Source organism: Callospermophilus lateralis, chromosome 2 (assembly GCF_048772815.1).
Source record: "Callospermophilus lateralis isolate mCalLat2 chromosome 2, mCalLat2.hap1, whole genome shotgun sequence".
In the NCBI taxonomy this organism is placed as follows: Eukaryota; Metazoa; Chordata; class Mammalia; order Rodentia; family Sciuridae; genus Callospermophilus; species Callospermophilus lateralis.
The window spans coordinates 66942072-66957656 of NC_135306.1; the positions used below are offsets into that span (position 1 = coordinate 66942072).

General features: G+C 42.6%; 1 protein-coding gene across 5 annotated transcripts in view; it reads right to left on the bottom strand.

Annotated features, from left to right (window-relative positions):
• Window positions 1-4527: 4527 nt before the first annotated feature.
• Window positions 4528-15585, bottom strand: part of Kank1 (KN motif and ankyrin repeat domains 1) — a 123153-nt gene continuing 112095 nt past the window's right edge. For 4 of the 5 annotated variants that reach the window (XM_076846032.2, XM_076846031.2, XM_076846030.2 and 1 more), the window contains 8 exons: window positions 15307-15415; window positions 14012-14254; window positions 12737-12824; window positions 9907-10126; window positions 7771-7913; window positions 7015-7215; window positions 5189-5287; window positions 4528-4777 (listed from right to left, as the gene is read on the bottom strand). In XM_076846032.2, the coding sequence (XP_076702147.1) occupies window positions 4715-4777; window positions 5189-5287; window positions 7015-7215; window positions 7771-7913; window positions 9907-10126; window positions 12737-12824; window positions 14012-14254; window positions 15307-15415 (1166 nt within the window). In that variant the 3' untranslated portion in view covers window positions 4528-4714. The remainder of the gene's footprint in view (window positions 4778-5188; window positions 5288-7014; window positions 7216-7770; window positions 7914-9906; window positions 10127-12736; window positions 12825-14011; window positions 14255-15306; window positions 15416-15585) is intronic. The other variant, XM_076846033.2, reaches the window with a different exon arrangement.

Sequence of the window (15585 nt, forward strand, 5' to 3'; positions counted from 1 at the left end):
ACTTGTCAAAACTTAACATGATGGTTATTTCTTACTCATGATAGTCCTGCAATACAGGCTGGCAAGGAGGGATGTACATTTCAGCACTTGTTTCTAAGATCCTTTGTGGGGAGGTAGGTGCATAGATGTGGTGACTGGCGCACTGGCTTTTCAAGCCTCCCTCTGGAATTGACTTGTCATTTCTACTGATGTTTTGTTGGTGAAACAACACACATGGTGAAATCTATTTCAAGAGCAGGCAAGTGCATCCTGTTTTGTGCCCAGAAAAAGAAGTGGGTTGTCCGAGATCAGCCCCCTAATGGCTACTATGCAAGGCCATGAGTGGACCACAGCATCCACCATGTGCAAAACCGTGTACTAACATTACAGAAATGGCAGGGCTGAGAGCTTCCGGTTTTCACATTCATTCCGCTTGACCTTCAAATTGACACCTTCTCAAGATCTTTTCTTATTGCTTTTTAATTTTTTATAAACTAAAAAATATTGAAGTTAATAAGCTACAATGGATATAACAGTGCCACTACCACACAGGCCAGGAAGCTGTCACCAGGGGCTCACTCGCTCTGCTCCTTCCCAGTCCTCTGCCTGCCCCCTGTGGCAACTCTTTTCTGGTTTCTATGCATTTTTTTTTTTTCTTAACACACACATTCAACCAGGCACTAGAACTTTAGTCCTGACGGATGGTGTTACAAATTCGAGCAGAAAAGCTGATCCTAGTGAGCTTCCTGTCAAAAGATTGGCTTTTTTGGTAGAGTGCTTGCCTTGTATGCACAAGGCCATGGGTTCAATCCCAACACCACACACACACACAAAAAAAAAAAGACTGGCTTTTGTAGAAGAGGATATTTTAGGCAGGTGTAATTGGCTGAACTCTTAGAGACTCAATTAATGACTATTGTCTTTATTTCTTGTTTACTTACACACATCCAACATTTCCTAATAGAGCAGAAGGGACCAGTCAGAAGAATCTCTTTGTTGCCAGACAAGTGGTCCGTGAAGTCGACACCTGATCTCCTACAACCAGTCTATACAGCCTGGAGTCGCATGATAGTGCTGGCAGAACTGCCCGTCACAGTTCAGGTATGTCCTCTTGATAACCACCCTGTGGCTGAGTCCAGCCTTTTAAGACAGGGTAAACTGGTTCCTCGTGGGCTGGGGAATGGGAACCAGGTGTAAAACTTGTTATGGCTTAAGTAGAGGAGGAATAGGAGTATTTTTTAAGCAGCTTCCATTATATGAAATTTAGGGCTGTATTTCATTCTCTTGCCTAATTGATCATCAAAAGTATTAGTGGAGAGGCAGCTGATTTCCTAAAGGCTGACTCCTCTGCAGATACCCACTGCACCTGACATTTCTTACAAGGATGCACCCATTTAAAAATGGCCTTTTGCCTTTCAGCTTCTCTGCAGAATCCTTGTCTGAATTTAGGGTAGGTATCTGAGGGAGGCCATTACAAGTCCTGACTCCATCTTCATACTCAGAGTGGACTGGGACTGTTCAATTCTGCCCAGAGGAAACAGTGACCATAGTGGGAGGGAGCTGAGCCTGAGCAGCTCTGGGACCCAGTGGCCGAGTCCAGCCACATCCTTTTATGGTAAGAATGTTCAACAAGATGCACTTTATGTGTGTGTGTATATATATATATTTAATAATCAGTTGGCCTTTAAATTATAGCCATACTGAATAAGAGCAGAGTAAACATGTGATTAGTAATTTCCTTAGGCAGAGAGTAGAATGAAATAGTTTCTGGCCAAGGCTCAGGGCTTAAAAAAATTTAGTAAAAAAGAAAATGGAAAATTGTCATCTCAAAGCCAAAGCAAGGGTTCATGGCCTTCTTCCTGAGCAGTAATGGCCCAGCTCCATGGGGAAGTGGGGAAGCAAAAGATCAAGTTGGAAAATACTTGAAGAGCTGCCTGTCTGCTCAGCTGCTGTCACGTTAGTAGTGACTAAGCCTCACGTGCCTGTTGGCACAGAAAATGGTACCAGGGCAGTCATGTTTCTAGACCTTCTAGATACAGAAATGCCACTCAGAATGGACAAATGACATAGACTGTGGTATCTCCATCAACAGCAGCAAGACAGGCTCTGAAACATCAAAGACAACATCTAGTGTTTCTGGTCTGGATAGAGCTCCTTCCACCCCACCCCACTCTAGCCTGCCCTGACTTATTTGGAAAAGAACTTATGTAGATTCTCATAATTTGGGGTTAAAAATCCTTAGTGAGGACATAATGCCTGGATACATGCTGATACAGATTCCCAGGCTACAGGGTCAGAATTCCCAGGGTGCGGCTGAAATGTGCATTTTCTACCACTCCTCAGGAAGCTCTCATGCAAGCTGTGAAGGGAAAGCTTAAGTAAAAGCATCATAAAAACAAAGGTGTTTCTATTTGCATCAGGGAACCTGAAAAAGTATCCACCAGGATTTAAAGGAAGGTTAGCTGCTCATTATTTCCTTTGAGGGGAAAAATAAGTTTTTTCTATATACAAGGATTGTCACATACTTGCAGTATGAAAAAGTCAGGGGTAAAACTGTTCTCGAGTACTGACAAATTACCAAAGTGGGCTCAATACTCATGTATTCTGAGACTTGTGCTAGGTAGCAGGTTCCTGGTAAATTTCTCCAGTAGCAAATTATCTCCCCATGGTGAGAGGTCCAGTAGTCATTTCATAATAGTAACAGAACAAGTTGCCATTTATCACTTTAGCATCAAAGTCTCAAGGTCCCCATTGCTCCATTCCTGTTGTCTTAGGGTGGCTTCCAGCCTTCAGCTGCTCAGTTTCCAGAGCCAGGGTTTCTGGGAAATTGGCTCTCTGTAACCTCTTTGGCATAGGGCAGGACTCCTCCCACTTTTCTTGCCTAACTCAGCTGGGGACCTTGCCCAAGCCCCCCGTCACAAGTCCCTTTATGGAACTGTGCCTCAGCAACTCACAGCTGTACCATTGGGGATAATCAGGCTTGTGTAGGTAGAGTGCCAGGATCTCAAGATAAAGAGCATTTGAAGTGCCCTTGTTGTGAGAGCAAACAAGGTCAGCCCCAGCCTGTGTTACTGAGAGGTTAGATATACATTGTACAAGACCTCACTCAAAGATAAAACAAGCACTCATTTTTCTTTTTTAAAATTGAGCACCAGAAATCTAAAAGACAGCACACACAGGCAGGGGTTTTATCTCCTCAGCATTTAAAATATTAATACCTTTCTTTCTCAGATGGAACAAAGAAAATCCCCAGGATCACAAACCACCTGAGGTATAGTCCTCTTTGCTCAAAATGCATGTCAGGCCATTAAGGGGCAAACAAAACATGGCTCCTCTTCTCAAGCTTTAATTTAATGTGCCATTTGGGATCCCCAGGAACTTGGGCTTGAAAAACTACCTGATCCAATACTTAGCCTAAATCCTACAGCTAGCAGATCAACCATGGGCAGAAAAGAAGGGCTCGGTATTGGGAGCAGTTAATTACCCTGGCTCGGCCTGAATTGCCACCTCAGCTTTACATCTCTGCAGGGTCTTCTCTATAAGATGCAAAACATTTTAAAAAAGGTCTGATTTCATGTCTCCTTTTTTGTCACTATCACAATCAATTGAGTTAAAGATAATTGTACCTGAGAAGAGTCAGAGGTTCCCCTGGGAGATTACCTGACTGATGAGATGTTTGTCTGATATAGTCTTATATATCAACCTCATGACACGTAACTCAGGGATGGAGTCATTCGCACTCTGAGGACCCACCCACTAGGAGCCCAAGCCTAGTGGACAGCGCACCGCTCTCCTCTGGATCCATCTATCAGTTTGTTGCCACGGCTGTAAGTCAACAGATTCTGGGCAGACAGCTGTCAGATGAAGCAAGGACAAGAGCTTAATGAAATTTTATTTTGAAAATATGGCAAGAGTCTAAGGCACTTCAAACATTTAAATACATACAGGACTTTAAAGTAAATGTGACATGATATAAAGGAATCCATAAATAAATGGAGAACTACACTGTTTCTCTAGAGGCAAATACAGAGCCAATTCCTCTAACAATTCAACCTTTATCATTAGATATAGACAGGGTTGTGCAATTGTTAAAAATGTGGTAGTGTTATATGTAATTCTTTTTAATTACTATGGAATATAAAAGTTGAAAATACTGTGTCAATTTTATAGTCATATCTTTTATATAAAAAGTTATAATACATCCACCTAGATAAAACCCACTGAAAATGCTTCATGAGTTTTATATGGTTTGAGATTCCATCTTCTATTTTCAAACCAGAAGCTACCAGCCCAAGTTGCTGATGATCAAAGTCACCTTAACAAAACCATGCTGGAATGGAGTTTTAGAAGCATTTTCCAATGGTTCCACATTTGGGTAAATATATATTTGTGGAAAATTTCAAAAATATAACAATGAGAATTACACTTCTTTGAATTATAGGAAGAAGGTGCCCTTTCAGATCAGGTTACCATATCCTAGAACTGTACATAACGGAGCAGAGACTCAACAGCCACTGAGATGGGGTTCAAGCACACCCCATGCAGAGGGGAGGTGGCCAAGCTGGTAATCCCCCATGGCTCTGCTTCCCCTAAGTGTCAGCCTTTAACCTGTGCCGTATGCTTCTGTTTGCTGGTGAGCTCAGGCACAGAACATATACATTCAGTATCTGTCACCCCAACAGGAACAATTAGCAGCTTCATGGTGGCATGTAAATGGAAGGCTATTTCCAAATAATCAATCAAATGAGCCTCGGTGGGTAGGACCAGGAGATGTCTTCCTTCCAAGTCTTGGGGTGCCCTAGAGAACAGGAAAGGGAAAAATATATTGGGGGTTAATAGATGACCTCAGACACAGTGTCCCGAGTGCTGGCTGCAGATATGAGACAGATGTTCACCAGGAGTAGGCCTTCTTCCAAGGTCAGTGAGGCTCAGTATGTCTAGCTGTGCTGGGACTTCAAGCTGCCCACTGATAGCTTCAGGAAGGTGACATGTATCCTTGGGTTAAACCACTGGGATAATTAGGCATAGAATAAAACCTTCCACATGAGACCCAGGTGTTTCCCAAGGAGTAGCCTCCACTACACCTCAGGTCTTGGGGATGGGATAGAAATGAATTTTTTTAGCATAAAACCCATGTTCCCTGTTAACTCCTGGAGGAAGGGGCCTGCTAGTCTGTGATGTTAGCCTATTTCCAAATGCACACACTAACCGGAGACTGGGCTTTTGCAAAGTTGACGTGGGCATACAGAAGAACGGCGATGTCCTTGTGTCCCGCATCCAGGGCTATAGAGAGTGCAGTGCTGCCATCCTGAGGATGAAAGGTAAACAAACAGCCAAAACTTACCATCACAATCCCCAGTAATGGATGAGGTCCCATACCTAGCCATTGTTCAGTTCTTTAGAAATGTCAGTTGGATCTCTAAGTGTTGAGGCCCTAGGATGTGAATATGAATGAGGAGACTCATTCCCCTGGCTTGTATCAGTGTTCAGCACAGGGGCCTGTCTACCAGGGATCCTTAAAAACTGCAGGCTGCCCATGAACAACTCCTATTCAATCATTCTGCCCACCAGAAGAGGGCAGTAGGACAGAATGGGGGTCTACACATGGCTGAGGTGTCTTTTCTGAAAATTACAAATGACCATCCAAGTACCATGAGGTACCTGGACATTTTCTAAACTTTCCTCTCGGGTAGGAAGATATTAGTCTAAAATCCTGACCACCTCTACTGAATGCTGCGTATCACATCCATGAGTAAGCAAGCATTCAAACCCGGGGACTTAATGAATCTTCTGGAAATACCAGGGAAACAAGTACATTTGGCAAAAAAAAAATTTCAGTTAACACCTTGATTTATATTAAATTGCAGAGATTTCAATGGAGCAGCAAGGCAGAGGGGAACCCCAGCTGTTCTGTCTAGTATTGAATTAAAAGGACTTGGGTCTGGTCATGAGCAGCAGGAAACAATTTTATGTGGTTTAGAATCTCGGGGTTGTTCTCTCCCACGCTGTAACTTTTGGGACCTGCTTTTCTTCTGGAGGCCAGCTGGATGTTCTACTCAGTTATAGATAAGAAAGTGGGTAACTGGTTGGGGTGGTCAGAATTTCTGGAATTCCCTGTGGCTCTATGGAATCTTATTACTAATCTAAAAGCTGCTCTTTGCAGAAAGTTAAAAGCCAATAAACAAAACACATGTAACAGAGTCTTGAGGAATGATAAGTTGGCAACTAATTCCTCTAGGGGGACTGAGGGCACCTGGTATCTCAAGTGTTCTCTGGTGGAGGTAGCTGAGGGCAGAAGCTCGTCAGGCCACAGAGCAGTAAAAAGCCTCTACCAGTTTGCTCTTCTAGCTAAGCAGAATGGTACTGGCTTGAGCCCAGTGGTATTTGAAATTTATTGCAAAGGGGGATGTTTTCTCCTCTTAACTTTTTGGTGTTTTGAGTTAAAGGAAGCTCTGGTTCAAACCTCTGTGACCCTTGGCTTGTTTTACTGCCCACAGGCTAGTTAAGTGCCTTCTATCAGTGCTCCTCCCCTTGGACCTGGATAACATACCCCAGAAGCATCCCCTGGCCTTACAGGGTTAGGGGTTATTTGTGCATGGAAACAACCTGGGAAATGTGCAAAGCAGCCATATCTTATGAGCTGTCCTAAGTTACTCATTTTAATGGGCCACAGTATATCACCTGTCTGTATTTCATTTGGGTAAGGAAAGTGTTTGCCCAAGGGAAAAGGAGCTGGTTTCAGTCACAAATGACCCAGCTTCTACTAAGAATCTCCTTTTCTAGATAAAACTTCTCAGAAGTTTGCCTACACTGAATTTATTTTCCTTTAGCATAGGGGTCCTCACACATGCCCACAAATCACCTTTTATACATTTTGGGGTGAGGCCTCTTTGTCTTTCTGCCTTTAGTTAATGGGAGCATTAGTCTGCACACAGCTGCCAAGCTGAGCTACAAAGTGGGGGACCTGGATGTCAACACTGATCCCTGAGAACAGCAGAGGATGTGTGTGCCCCTGGCCCAATGGAAGCAGCTTACATTGTCCTGTAGGTGGCCGCTGCACCCAGGCTGGGCTAGCAGCAGCTTGACAATCTCCACGTGTCCATGCTCGCTGGCACACATCAGAGCTGTGGAGCCCTCATCATCCTGAATGTTGACGTCAGCTCCACAGGCCAGCAGGCCCTTTACCATGTCTATCCGCCCGTGACTGACTGCCAGCATGAGGGCTGTCTGCCCTGCCTGAGGGGAGAAAGGACATTGGACTTCAGAAGTGCAGAATGAGCTGCCAGGGAAGTGACTGGTGGGGGGTGGGGGTGGAGACAGAACAGCGTGAAGACAAAGCATTGTGTATGTCATTACTTAGGGCAGGGTGGCAGGCATGGACCAACTAGTTTCTTGCAAGCTAGGAGATAAGGAAGGAAGGTTAAGGTAAGGAGTCAGCTTTTCCCTAGCTCTGTCTCAACATAGCTGGAAAGTTCAGATGATGTTTAAAAGTCAAGCCATGAATACATCTGGACTTGGGACTCTAACGTGGCATGAAGACAGGAAGGAGTAGGTATTGGGTATATGATAAGGACTCCTAGTCATTTAAGAAGCCAGGCTTGCACAGTTTCTGTGCAAGTTTCAAACTCTGCAGACAGGGAAGACCAGGCAAAGGAGGGAGAGGTTTCCAGTATGAAACTGAAGCCCATGTGAACTGGTGTGCTTGGTAAGCAAGGACCCAGAGCTGGAAGTGGGCCACAGCAGATCTGCTGAGGCCAGTTCAAGCAGCCATTAACAAGTAAGTGCACTGACCTGACTGGCCTTGGCATTCACGTCTCCGCAGCCAAAGAGTTCTTCCACAACCTGCATGTCTTTTTCGGCCTCCACAGCTGCAAGGGCTGCCAGCATGATGGGAGTGTACCCTGCCTTGTTCTGGTGATCCACATTACACACGTCTGTAAGAAACGAGTCTCTTTAGCGGGGAGCCATCTCCTAACAGCAGATGTTCATGCAAACTGAAGGAATGGTATCTAAAAGAACTCAGTGGAAGGGCACTGAGTGCTCAAAGACAAAGTGACTCACAAGGAAACTTAGGATGTTTTTATGCCAAACAAAAAATGTTTACCCTCTCACAAGGCCTGCAGCAACAGAAATGACAGTGAGCATCTATGGAACACCTTGCTTGTAACTGGTGATTGAACTACAGCAGCCTACAGATCTGTCTGAGGTGTTTCTAAGGAACAGTTGCTCTGGAGAAGAAGCACTCATGTGGGATCTAGACATTTAGGAACTTGAGAGAAGGATGCAGAAAGCTGAGGGTTTGCAAAGGTTGAGCACAGAGCTCTGAATATGGTGTTGCCCAATTATCCAGCACTACTCAGCTCTGCAGCCCTCAATTTACTACTGCTCTTACAGGTGCCTAAACACAGAACCTCAATTACCAAACTCTGGTACTTGTGGTTTGAGCAATAACAATGTAAAAGTCTTCTAAGAAACTGCCAGGCACTAAGACCTGATAAGCTAGAAACTCTTCTAAATTATCCTCCAGGCATTTAAAAGTTCCTTTAGCATGTTCTAATCAAACAACAAGATGGCGGTGATTGCTGGAAAGCAGCTTTTGTGTGACCAAATGTCTAGTATGGGTGTATCAGAAAGGGGCAAGAAGAGATGGTACCAAGAAAACTTGCCTCGAGGCCCCAATCAAGTGCACACAAGGACATAATGGCATTTACAAAAGTGCATCTTATGTGGAAAAAGAAAAGGCTGTGTGGTGGAGGAGCTAGGAGCATGTGTGCTCTCAAGGGTCCCCAGGATCTTGAGCATTCCACAGTCACAGTTGATGGAGCCAGAATCTCAGCCCATAATGGTGAGCAGCAAAAATGATTCAACCACAAAATTAAAATCATTTTATTTGCCAACATACTTTCTACCATTTCAAAGATATATAAAATTGTACCTTTCTGGAGCAGTCCTGAAGTAAATCCTTTTCAGCTTCCCTGGATATTGTCCACTACTATTTTAATAGAAGCTGACATTATCACTAGCTCTGTTTATAGTCTGGAAAGTCTAAAGAGAGGAGGCCTGAAATTCCTCCCTGTCAGCTGGAAGCAGTTCTACCCTAATATGGGAACTAAAATAGGGAATAATTCAACTGAGAAAGGCTAAAAAGATAAAATCTGCTTGGATTTCTTTTCTGCATTAATTTAACATTCCCCAAACAGTAGGAAAATATCAGGCCATTGGACAAGATATTTTCTTGTCCAAAAACTGGACAGTTGCATTATATATTCTAAATCAGGTATTGACATTATGTCCTTTAATTAAACTGAAATCAGTTATGTACCACTGAGATACACCACTTAAAAAAGTCAATCTCAAGTACTGCTCTTACTTCATATTGAATGCATTTGTGGGCTGTATTCTAGAATGGCAAATAATTTTCCACTATTCTCATTAATATGGTTCAGATAGAAGAATATCCCTTCCTTTGATTTATGCTAATTCCTCAATGGTACATTTGGGTAAGACAGTGATTGGACTGTGGCTTTGCTCGTCTTGAATACCCACTCTCTTTGCAAGGCCATTGGTCAGTGGTTGGTGTATGAGGGCAAGCCAAGTGGGCCACAGGCACAAGAGCTCTGACTGGGCCTGTGAGCAGCAGCCTGCCTCTTGAGAACAAACCAGCCAAGCCTGCATGATTCAGTGCAGGCACCAGAGCTATACCTCACCTGAATGTAGCCGAGCTGCAGCCAGAATAGAGCTGGAAGCTGTGTTGTCCAATTGTGTTTAAACTTCAGCCTCCCCTGCCTGACAGCATTACTCTTGCCCCAACATGTGGAAAAACAAAGGATCTTGGGATGGTCAAAGAATCCACGAGTAAACCAACCTGCTTTTTTGAGTCACAACCCTGAGTGCCGTGACAAATAAGACAAGGGGTGGCCACGGTACCTGCGTCCAATAGCAGCTTGACGATTTCGAAGTTGGAGTGGGACACGCTGTAGTGGAGGGCTGTGTTGCCATTGCCATCAGCCATGTTGATGATGTAGCGGAGCACGTCTGGGGAGATGGCCTCAAATGCAGCTATGTAGTCCCCTACCATGGCTGGTACGGCTGACTTCTGACTGGACACACGGAACCACTCATGCTGGAGGGTGTTCAGACAGAACCTCTGCCAACAGACCACGCTGCCATTAGTTCTATTTTTAGGCTTTTCTGAGATGTAGCTGAGAGCCCAAGTAACCAGCCTTTTATAGTCAAAGTGCATGCAATTAGAATCAGCTCCCAAAACAGAGTCCAAGAACAGCCTTGAACACCAGGCTGGAACATTCCTCCAGATTTTAAGCTGTTCACAGTATTACATTCTAATTTTCATAAAAGAGGTTGTACAGCATTGTTAAGAGCAATGGGGCTGCAGTAAGACCCTCTCTCCCCTGGGTTCCTTCATGAGGAGCAAATCTCCAAAATTACCCTGGGGAAGTTACTTATTCTGCATCTGTTTCCTTGCCTGGAAACTGGGGATATCTTCTCTTTACAGTGTTTGTGATGAAGATAAAATGCTTAAGCCTGGCCTTACTTATGAGCTAATAGTTTGGAATTATAGTGGCCTTGCAAATGATTTTCAAAGAAATCAGGAAGACATTAATTAGCCCACTTATAATTATACTGCTTCCTTCCAAGCCAGACCAACTGCAACTCTCACAGCTCCTCCATAACTCGAGGCTGGAAGCCCATCAATTCTGACTCTAATCCCAAATGCAAATGTTCAGCCATTTTGTTATAAGAACAAAAATAAATCTGGAAGAAATTGCATTTTTTGTTAAGATCAACTGCATGGGAAGACCTTAGACCATGACATACAACTGTGGGGCTGGCTTCATGTTCAACTTGGGTGCGAACTGGCCACTAAATTCAAGGTTAGCCAGGGTAACTTAGCAAGAACCTACATCAAAAAATGAGTAGATGTAGCTCAGAGGTAGAGCACTCCTGGGTTCAACAAAAAATGGTCTGGGGAGTAAAAAAATTTTCCTTTTCTACAAATCTATAACATTCAAATTTCTTTGGACTCATCACACAGAAAGAAGGGCTATTATGTCTGCTGGCTGTCCTAAATTTATTACTGCTAAAATTGGTGTCCTGACAGGATTGTGATCACTCATATGTCCACAACTTCACACAATCCAAAAGTAACACTTTTACAGTGAAAGAAAGTTCAACAAAATATATGGATCACAGTCTATGACACCATGCTCAGCAATTTGAGAGATGCAGAAATGTGAAGTATTTCAGACAGCATATAACCTCATACTCTAACAACAGTAAAAGAAAAAACTTACGGCTATAAAATCTGGGGTCCTAAAGCATCTATTTTAAAGTCAGGCTAAACCTGATGGGATGTTTGACACTGTAGTGACTGTTCATGGCTTTACTGTCTGACTGAGGCATGGTCTCATACTAATGAGTTTCAGTGTGAAATTCTATGTAACCCTTTGACTAGGAAATTTATGCATTTCCTTTTGAATGTCACAGCCATGTTCCTTTCTCAGCCCACTAACCAGAAATAAAGGCTTAGCTGGCTCTGATAAATTTAAGTTTATATGGCAATGTAAATAAATGACACCTGAAGTTAAACAAAAAAGTGCCACATAAGGTCATATGATTTAATTAGAATAAGCAAAACACAAACCCAAAGTCAATATACATCTGATCTATTCCCAGCACTACTAACCTAATCAAGTAGCTGCTGCTCCAGGTAAGTCAATCTTCAGGCCCTCAGTGAAGGGGGTGCTGAACTAGACTAGAGCACCCTCATGGGCAGGTGCAACAGGTACTTCTGCCAGCCACTGCAGATTTTTAACAGTGTGATGGAGCAACAGGATTCCAATTATGTTTGTCATGTAAGAGGAAAACTATCTAGGATTAGATAATTCCTTAGGTCCCTTCTACCATTCTGATTTCATAACTGAGAGCCTTATAAATCAGCTTTTCCACCTGCTGCTGCTTTAAGTTATTTAGCATTAAACATCAGTAATGTTTCAGATGTACATCATTTAATCTGAACACCAGAAATCACCTTTTCTCAATGCACTAAAGATGGAGCTATAAACTGGAGTGTGGTTCTAGCCTAGGAAGGAAGCTACACAGTCAAAACCCTCGGTGCATGAAATGGTGACGTGCTTGGCAATAGTATCATACTAACCATCATCAAAGAAATATTTGTGTGTCCTATGTTGTATCTGTTCATGATCACTAAGGCAACCACAACCTTTTTGCTTCTGAATCTTTCAAACTGAAATGATAAGTGCATATTATTTTTTGTTTTAAAAAAGTGGTTGCCTACATTCCAAGTCAGAACACAATATGTAGTTTCATAACTGAAAGGAATGCTAACCTCAGCCCAGATAGCATAGGTTTCCTTTAAAAAAATAAACCAACTTAAAAATAATTCTGGGATGCTGTTCTTTCAATCAGAAGGTTCTGTGAACAAAGGAAACAAAGATGATTGCCTGCAATTAGCTCTCCCTTCTATCTGCAAGTCTGTGCTTCACAGATGCCTCCACCCCAAGAAAGTACAGGGTGGGTAGAGGACATCCAAAGTTGGGCCTCAGGAAATAGTGTGCTATTGGGAGCTGGACAGCACAATGCTCACTCCTGCTAGAAATAGTTCAAGGAGAAGCCTGCATGCAACAGCAGCTCTAGGGCAGGCTGCTGATAACCCTGGCAGCGGTGCCACTTGGGCACTCTGTACAGACTGAAGACAGTGCCTGTGGGTCAGACTCACCATATCTTTGCTGGTCAAAGCTTTGGGGTCATTTATGTTATTTTTCAGTAAGTTGCATGCAGACAACATCTTTTCACTCAATTCATACCTAAAAGGGGAGGAAATAAAGATAGCTCAGGAATGACCAGAAAGGGAAAGTCATTTTTATCTTGAACCTACTAACCCTTTCACAGACAAGTGGCCCTAAGCCATCCTGAGCAGGTTGTGATGGTTGGAGGTACCTCTAGGCATCTAAGATTGATGTTATCATATAAGCCAACATCTCTAGCCAGAATTCAAGGTCTCCTTGTGAAAGCAGCTTCTAGGTAGACAAGTTGGGTCTTCTTGACATTATGGAGTAACATTTGGAGATATTTTTATCCTTAAAGGCTTGAAGAAGCTTAAATTACCACATCTGGTAATTCAGAATTGTTTGTTCAACCCATACAAAAATTTACACATCAGATGACATATGGTAAACAGATTATATCTCAACAGAGTTGTTTTTTTAAAAAAACAGATGACAAGACATTCATTTCAAGCCATTTGAAAAGCACTTACCTTGTGTTAATGCAGTTAGCTATCATTTTCAAATTAAAGTTTTCTAAAATGTTTATATTTCACAGAAGGAAAAACCATATTGAGGTACCTATCTTCTCTATTCTGTCCTGTTTTATGAGCATCAAGTCCATAATTACTAATTGTCTTTAAAACTGAATTTTTATGTACATTTTTGGGCCAACCAGAGTTTCTGATCGTTTATTTCAGCTGCTATTTATTGATATCACCAAATCCATTGTTATGTTCCTGATCACTCAAAGAGCAGTATAACAGATACTTACGATCTTTACAGTAAATGGGATATTTGGTTGAGGCCAAGTACATGATATGATCCTCATCACACAATGGTAATAACAGTAATGATACTTGCATCAAGATAAATAACTGAAGACAAAATTTAAAAGTGTGCTAGTCAGCAAAAATTTCAAATCTGTCTTTAAATGTGAGGTATTCAAATAATGGAAGCTGTAGGGGCTAGTGGTTCCATGTGTAAAATTAGACAGCAAAGAGTTTTGAATTCAAAGGAGATGAGCTACCAAGCCATTCTCTTTGCTATCCTAAGGGATCTAGGAGTCACCATATGTAGTACTTATTTTATTAGAATTATGTACATCTGTTCAAGATGCTAAGAAATAGATCAAACAAATATATATAATCTCAAAAATCTGAATCAGCTAATTCTATTGACGAAATACACTAACATGGGAGAGGGGAGGGGAAGGGAATGTACCACACCTCTCTCTGATTTCCACCTTCTCAGGTTCACATTCTTGAACCTGCGTTTCATCGTCCACCCTGGTAGACTTGAAACCTTCAATATTAACAGCATGGTGCCCTTCTGCCATTCCCCGAGTGTCGTCTTCCTCCTCTTCCTCCTCCTCTTCTTCAGGAGGATACTCAATGACATCACACTCATCATCTGACTCGGAAGAAGAGCTTTCATCTGAGCTGGAATCATCACTTGAAGTTGTTTCATACCTAGGTGGCAATTGGGATTTCAGGAGATGCAAGGTGTGCCCATAAAGACCCAGTGACAGAAATTTCTATGAGGGCAAACCTGCTGATTGGTTGCAGAAATTTCATCAGTGGCCTGGTGGGTTTTGAATGGGTTCTGACTGAAAAGGGCCAACTTGGGCCCATACACTCCTTGTTAAAAGAACAACATGGGACTTCTAGCTTAGTACAAATTGAGATCTGCAGTTGCTCATTATTTATCTTCTCCATTCGTCCTATTTTGCCCCATTCATTCTCCCAGTGTCAAAAGATCACATAAGTAACCAATAGTCTTCTGATACATGTCCTCCAAAATCTCCTGGGACATATTGTGCCAAATATAACTTAGAAGATTTGGAAAACAGGTACCATCATGTCAACCCTGGTGATTCACTTTCCTATAAATATTAACTCTGTACCATTGCTTTCTTGTTGGTCTATCAGCCAATTGTTTAGGCTCAATTGTAGGAAGATGAAGAACCTGAACTATTTACCTGAGCCAACTAGAAGAGAAAGAACAAATAACTAATAAACATTCTATTCAGAAAGCAAAGAACTGATGGCATGACTAGGTTGCTCTTCAGGTGAAAGGCCCCATGGTTTTGTTCATGAACATGGGCTGCTAAGCAACCCATGCTGAAGGAGTGAATGACAGTCACTGGCCCAGGGAGCGATGCGCTTGACCTCTTTCTGCTCCTTTCTGAGCTCTAGCACAGGTAAGTACCAGCTGTCCAACACAGTGCAACCACCTTGGTGCCTGCTGCTTTTGGGTGGAGACCCTTTTTTTATTTTCCAGATAAAAGATGAGATGTCAATTGCTCAGCTTCATCAGGTGTCCTTAAGAGAGTGATATATCCTTAAAGAAAGCAAGAGGAGGGGAGAAGAGAAGCCCAAATGCACCTTTCTGAGAAGGGAAATCTTCCATCACCAAGATGTGGCAGCATCCCAGACTAGGTACCTCGAAATGAGATTCAAACAGGAGGCAAAGGAGACAGACACAGATGATGCTGAGCTATAGGACCGCCATCTTTCCTTACCCTCCGTTAATGCCGACAAACTGAAGATTCTTTTTTGCACCATTGGAATCTTTGTTCCCATCTTTCTTCTTCATGATGGACTTCAGCGTATTTTCGTTATTTGTACATACTATAAAAAAGTGAATTGAGGTGATCAAAATTAACATAACTTGAATTCACACCAATTCCACTGGAAAAGTATGTGCATGCAAAGACAATAACTCAAAGTTCCATTAAAAACGTCCTTTAAATGGGGGGTGGGGACTATTAGTACTTTGAGACATCACAAAATAGTGACAA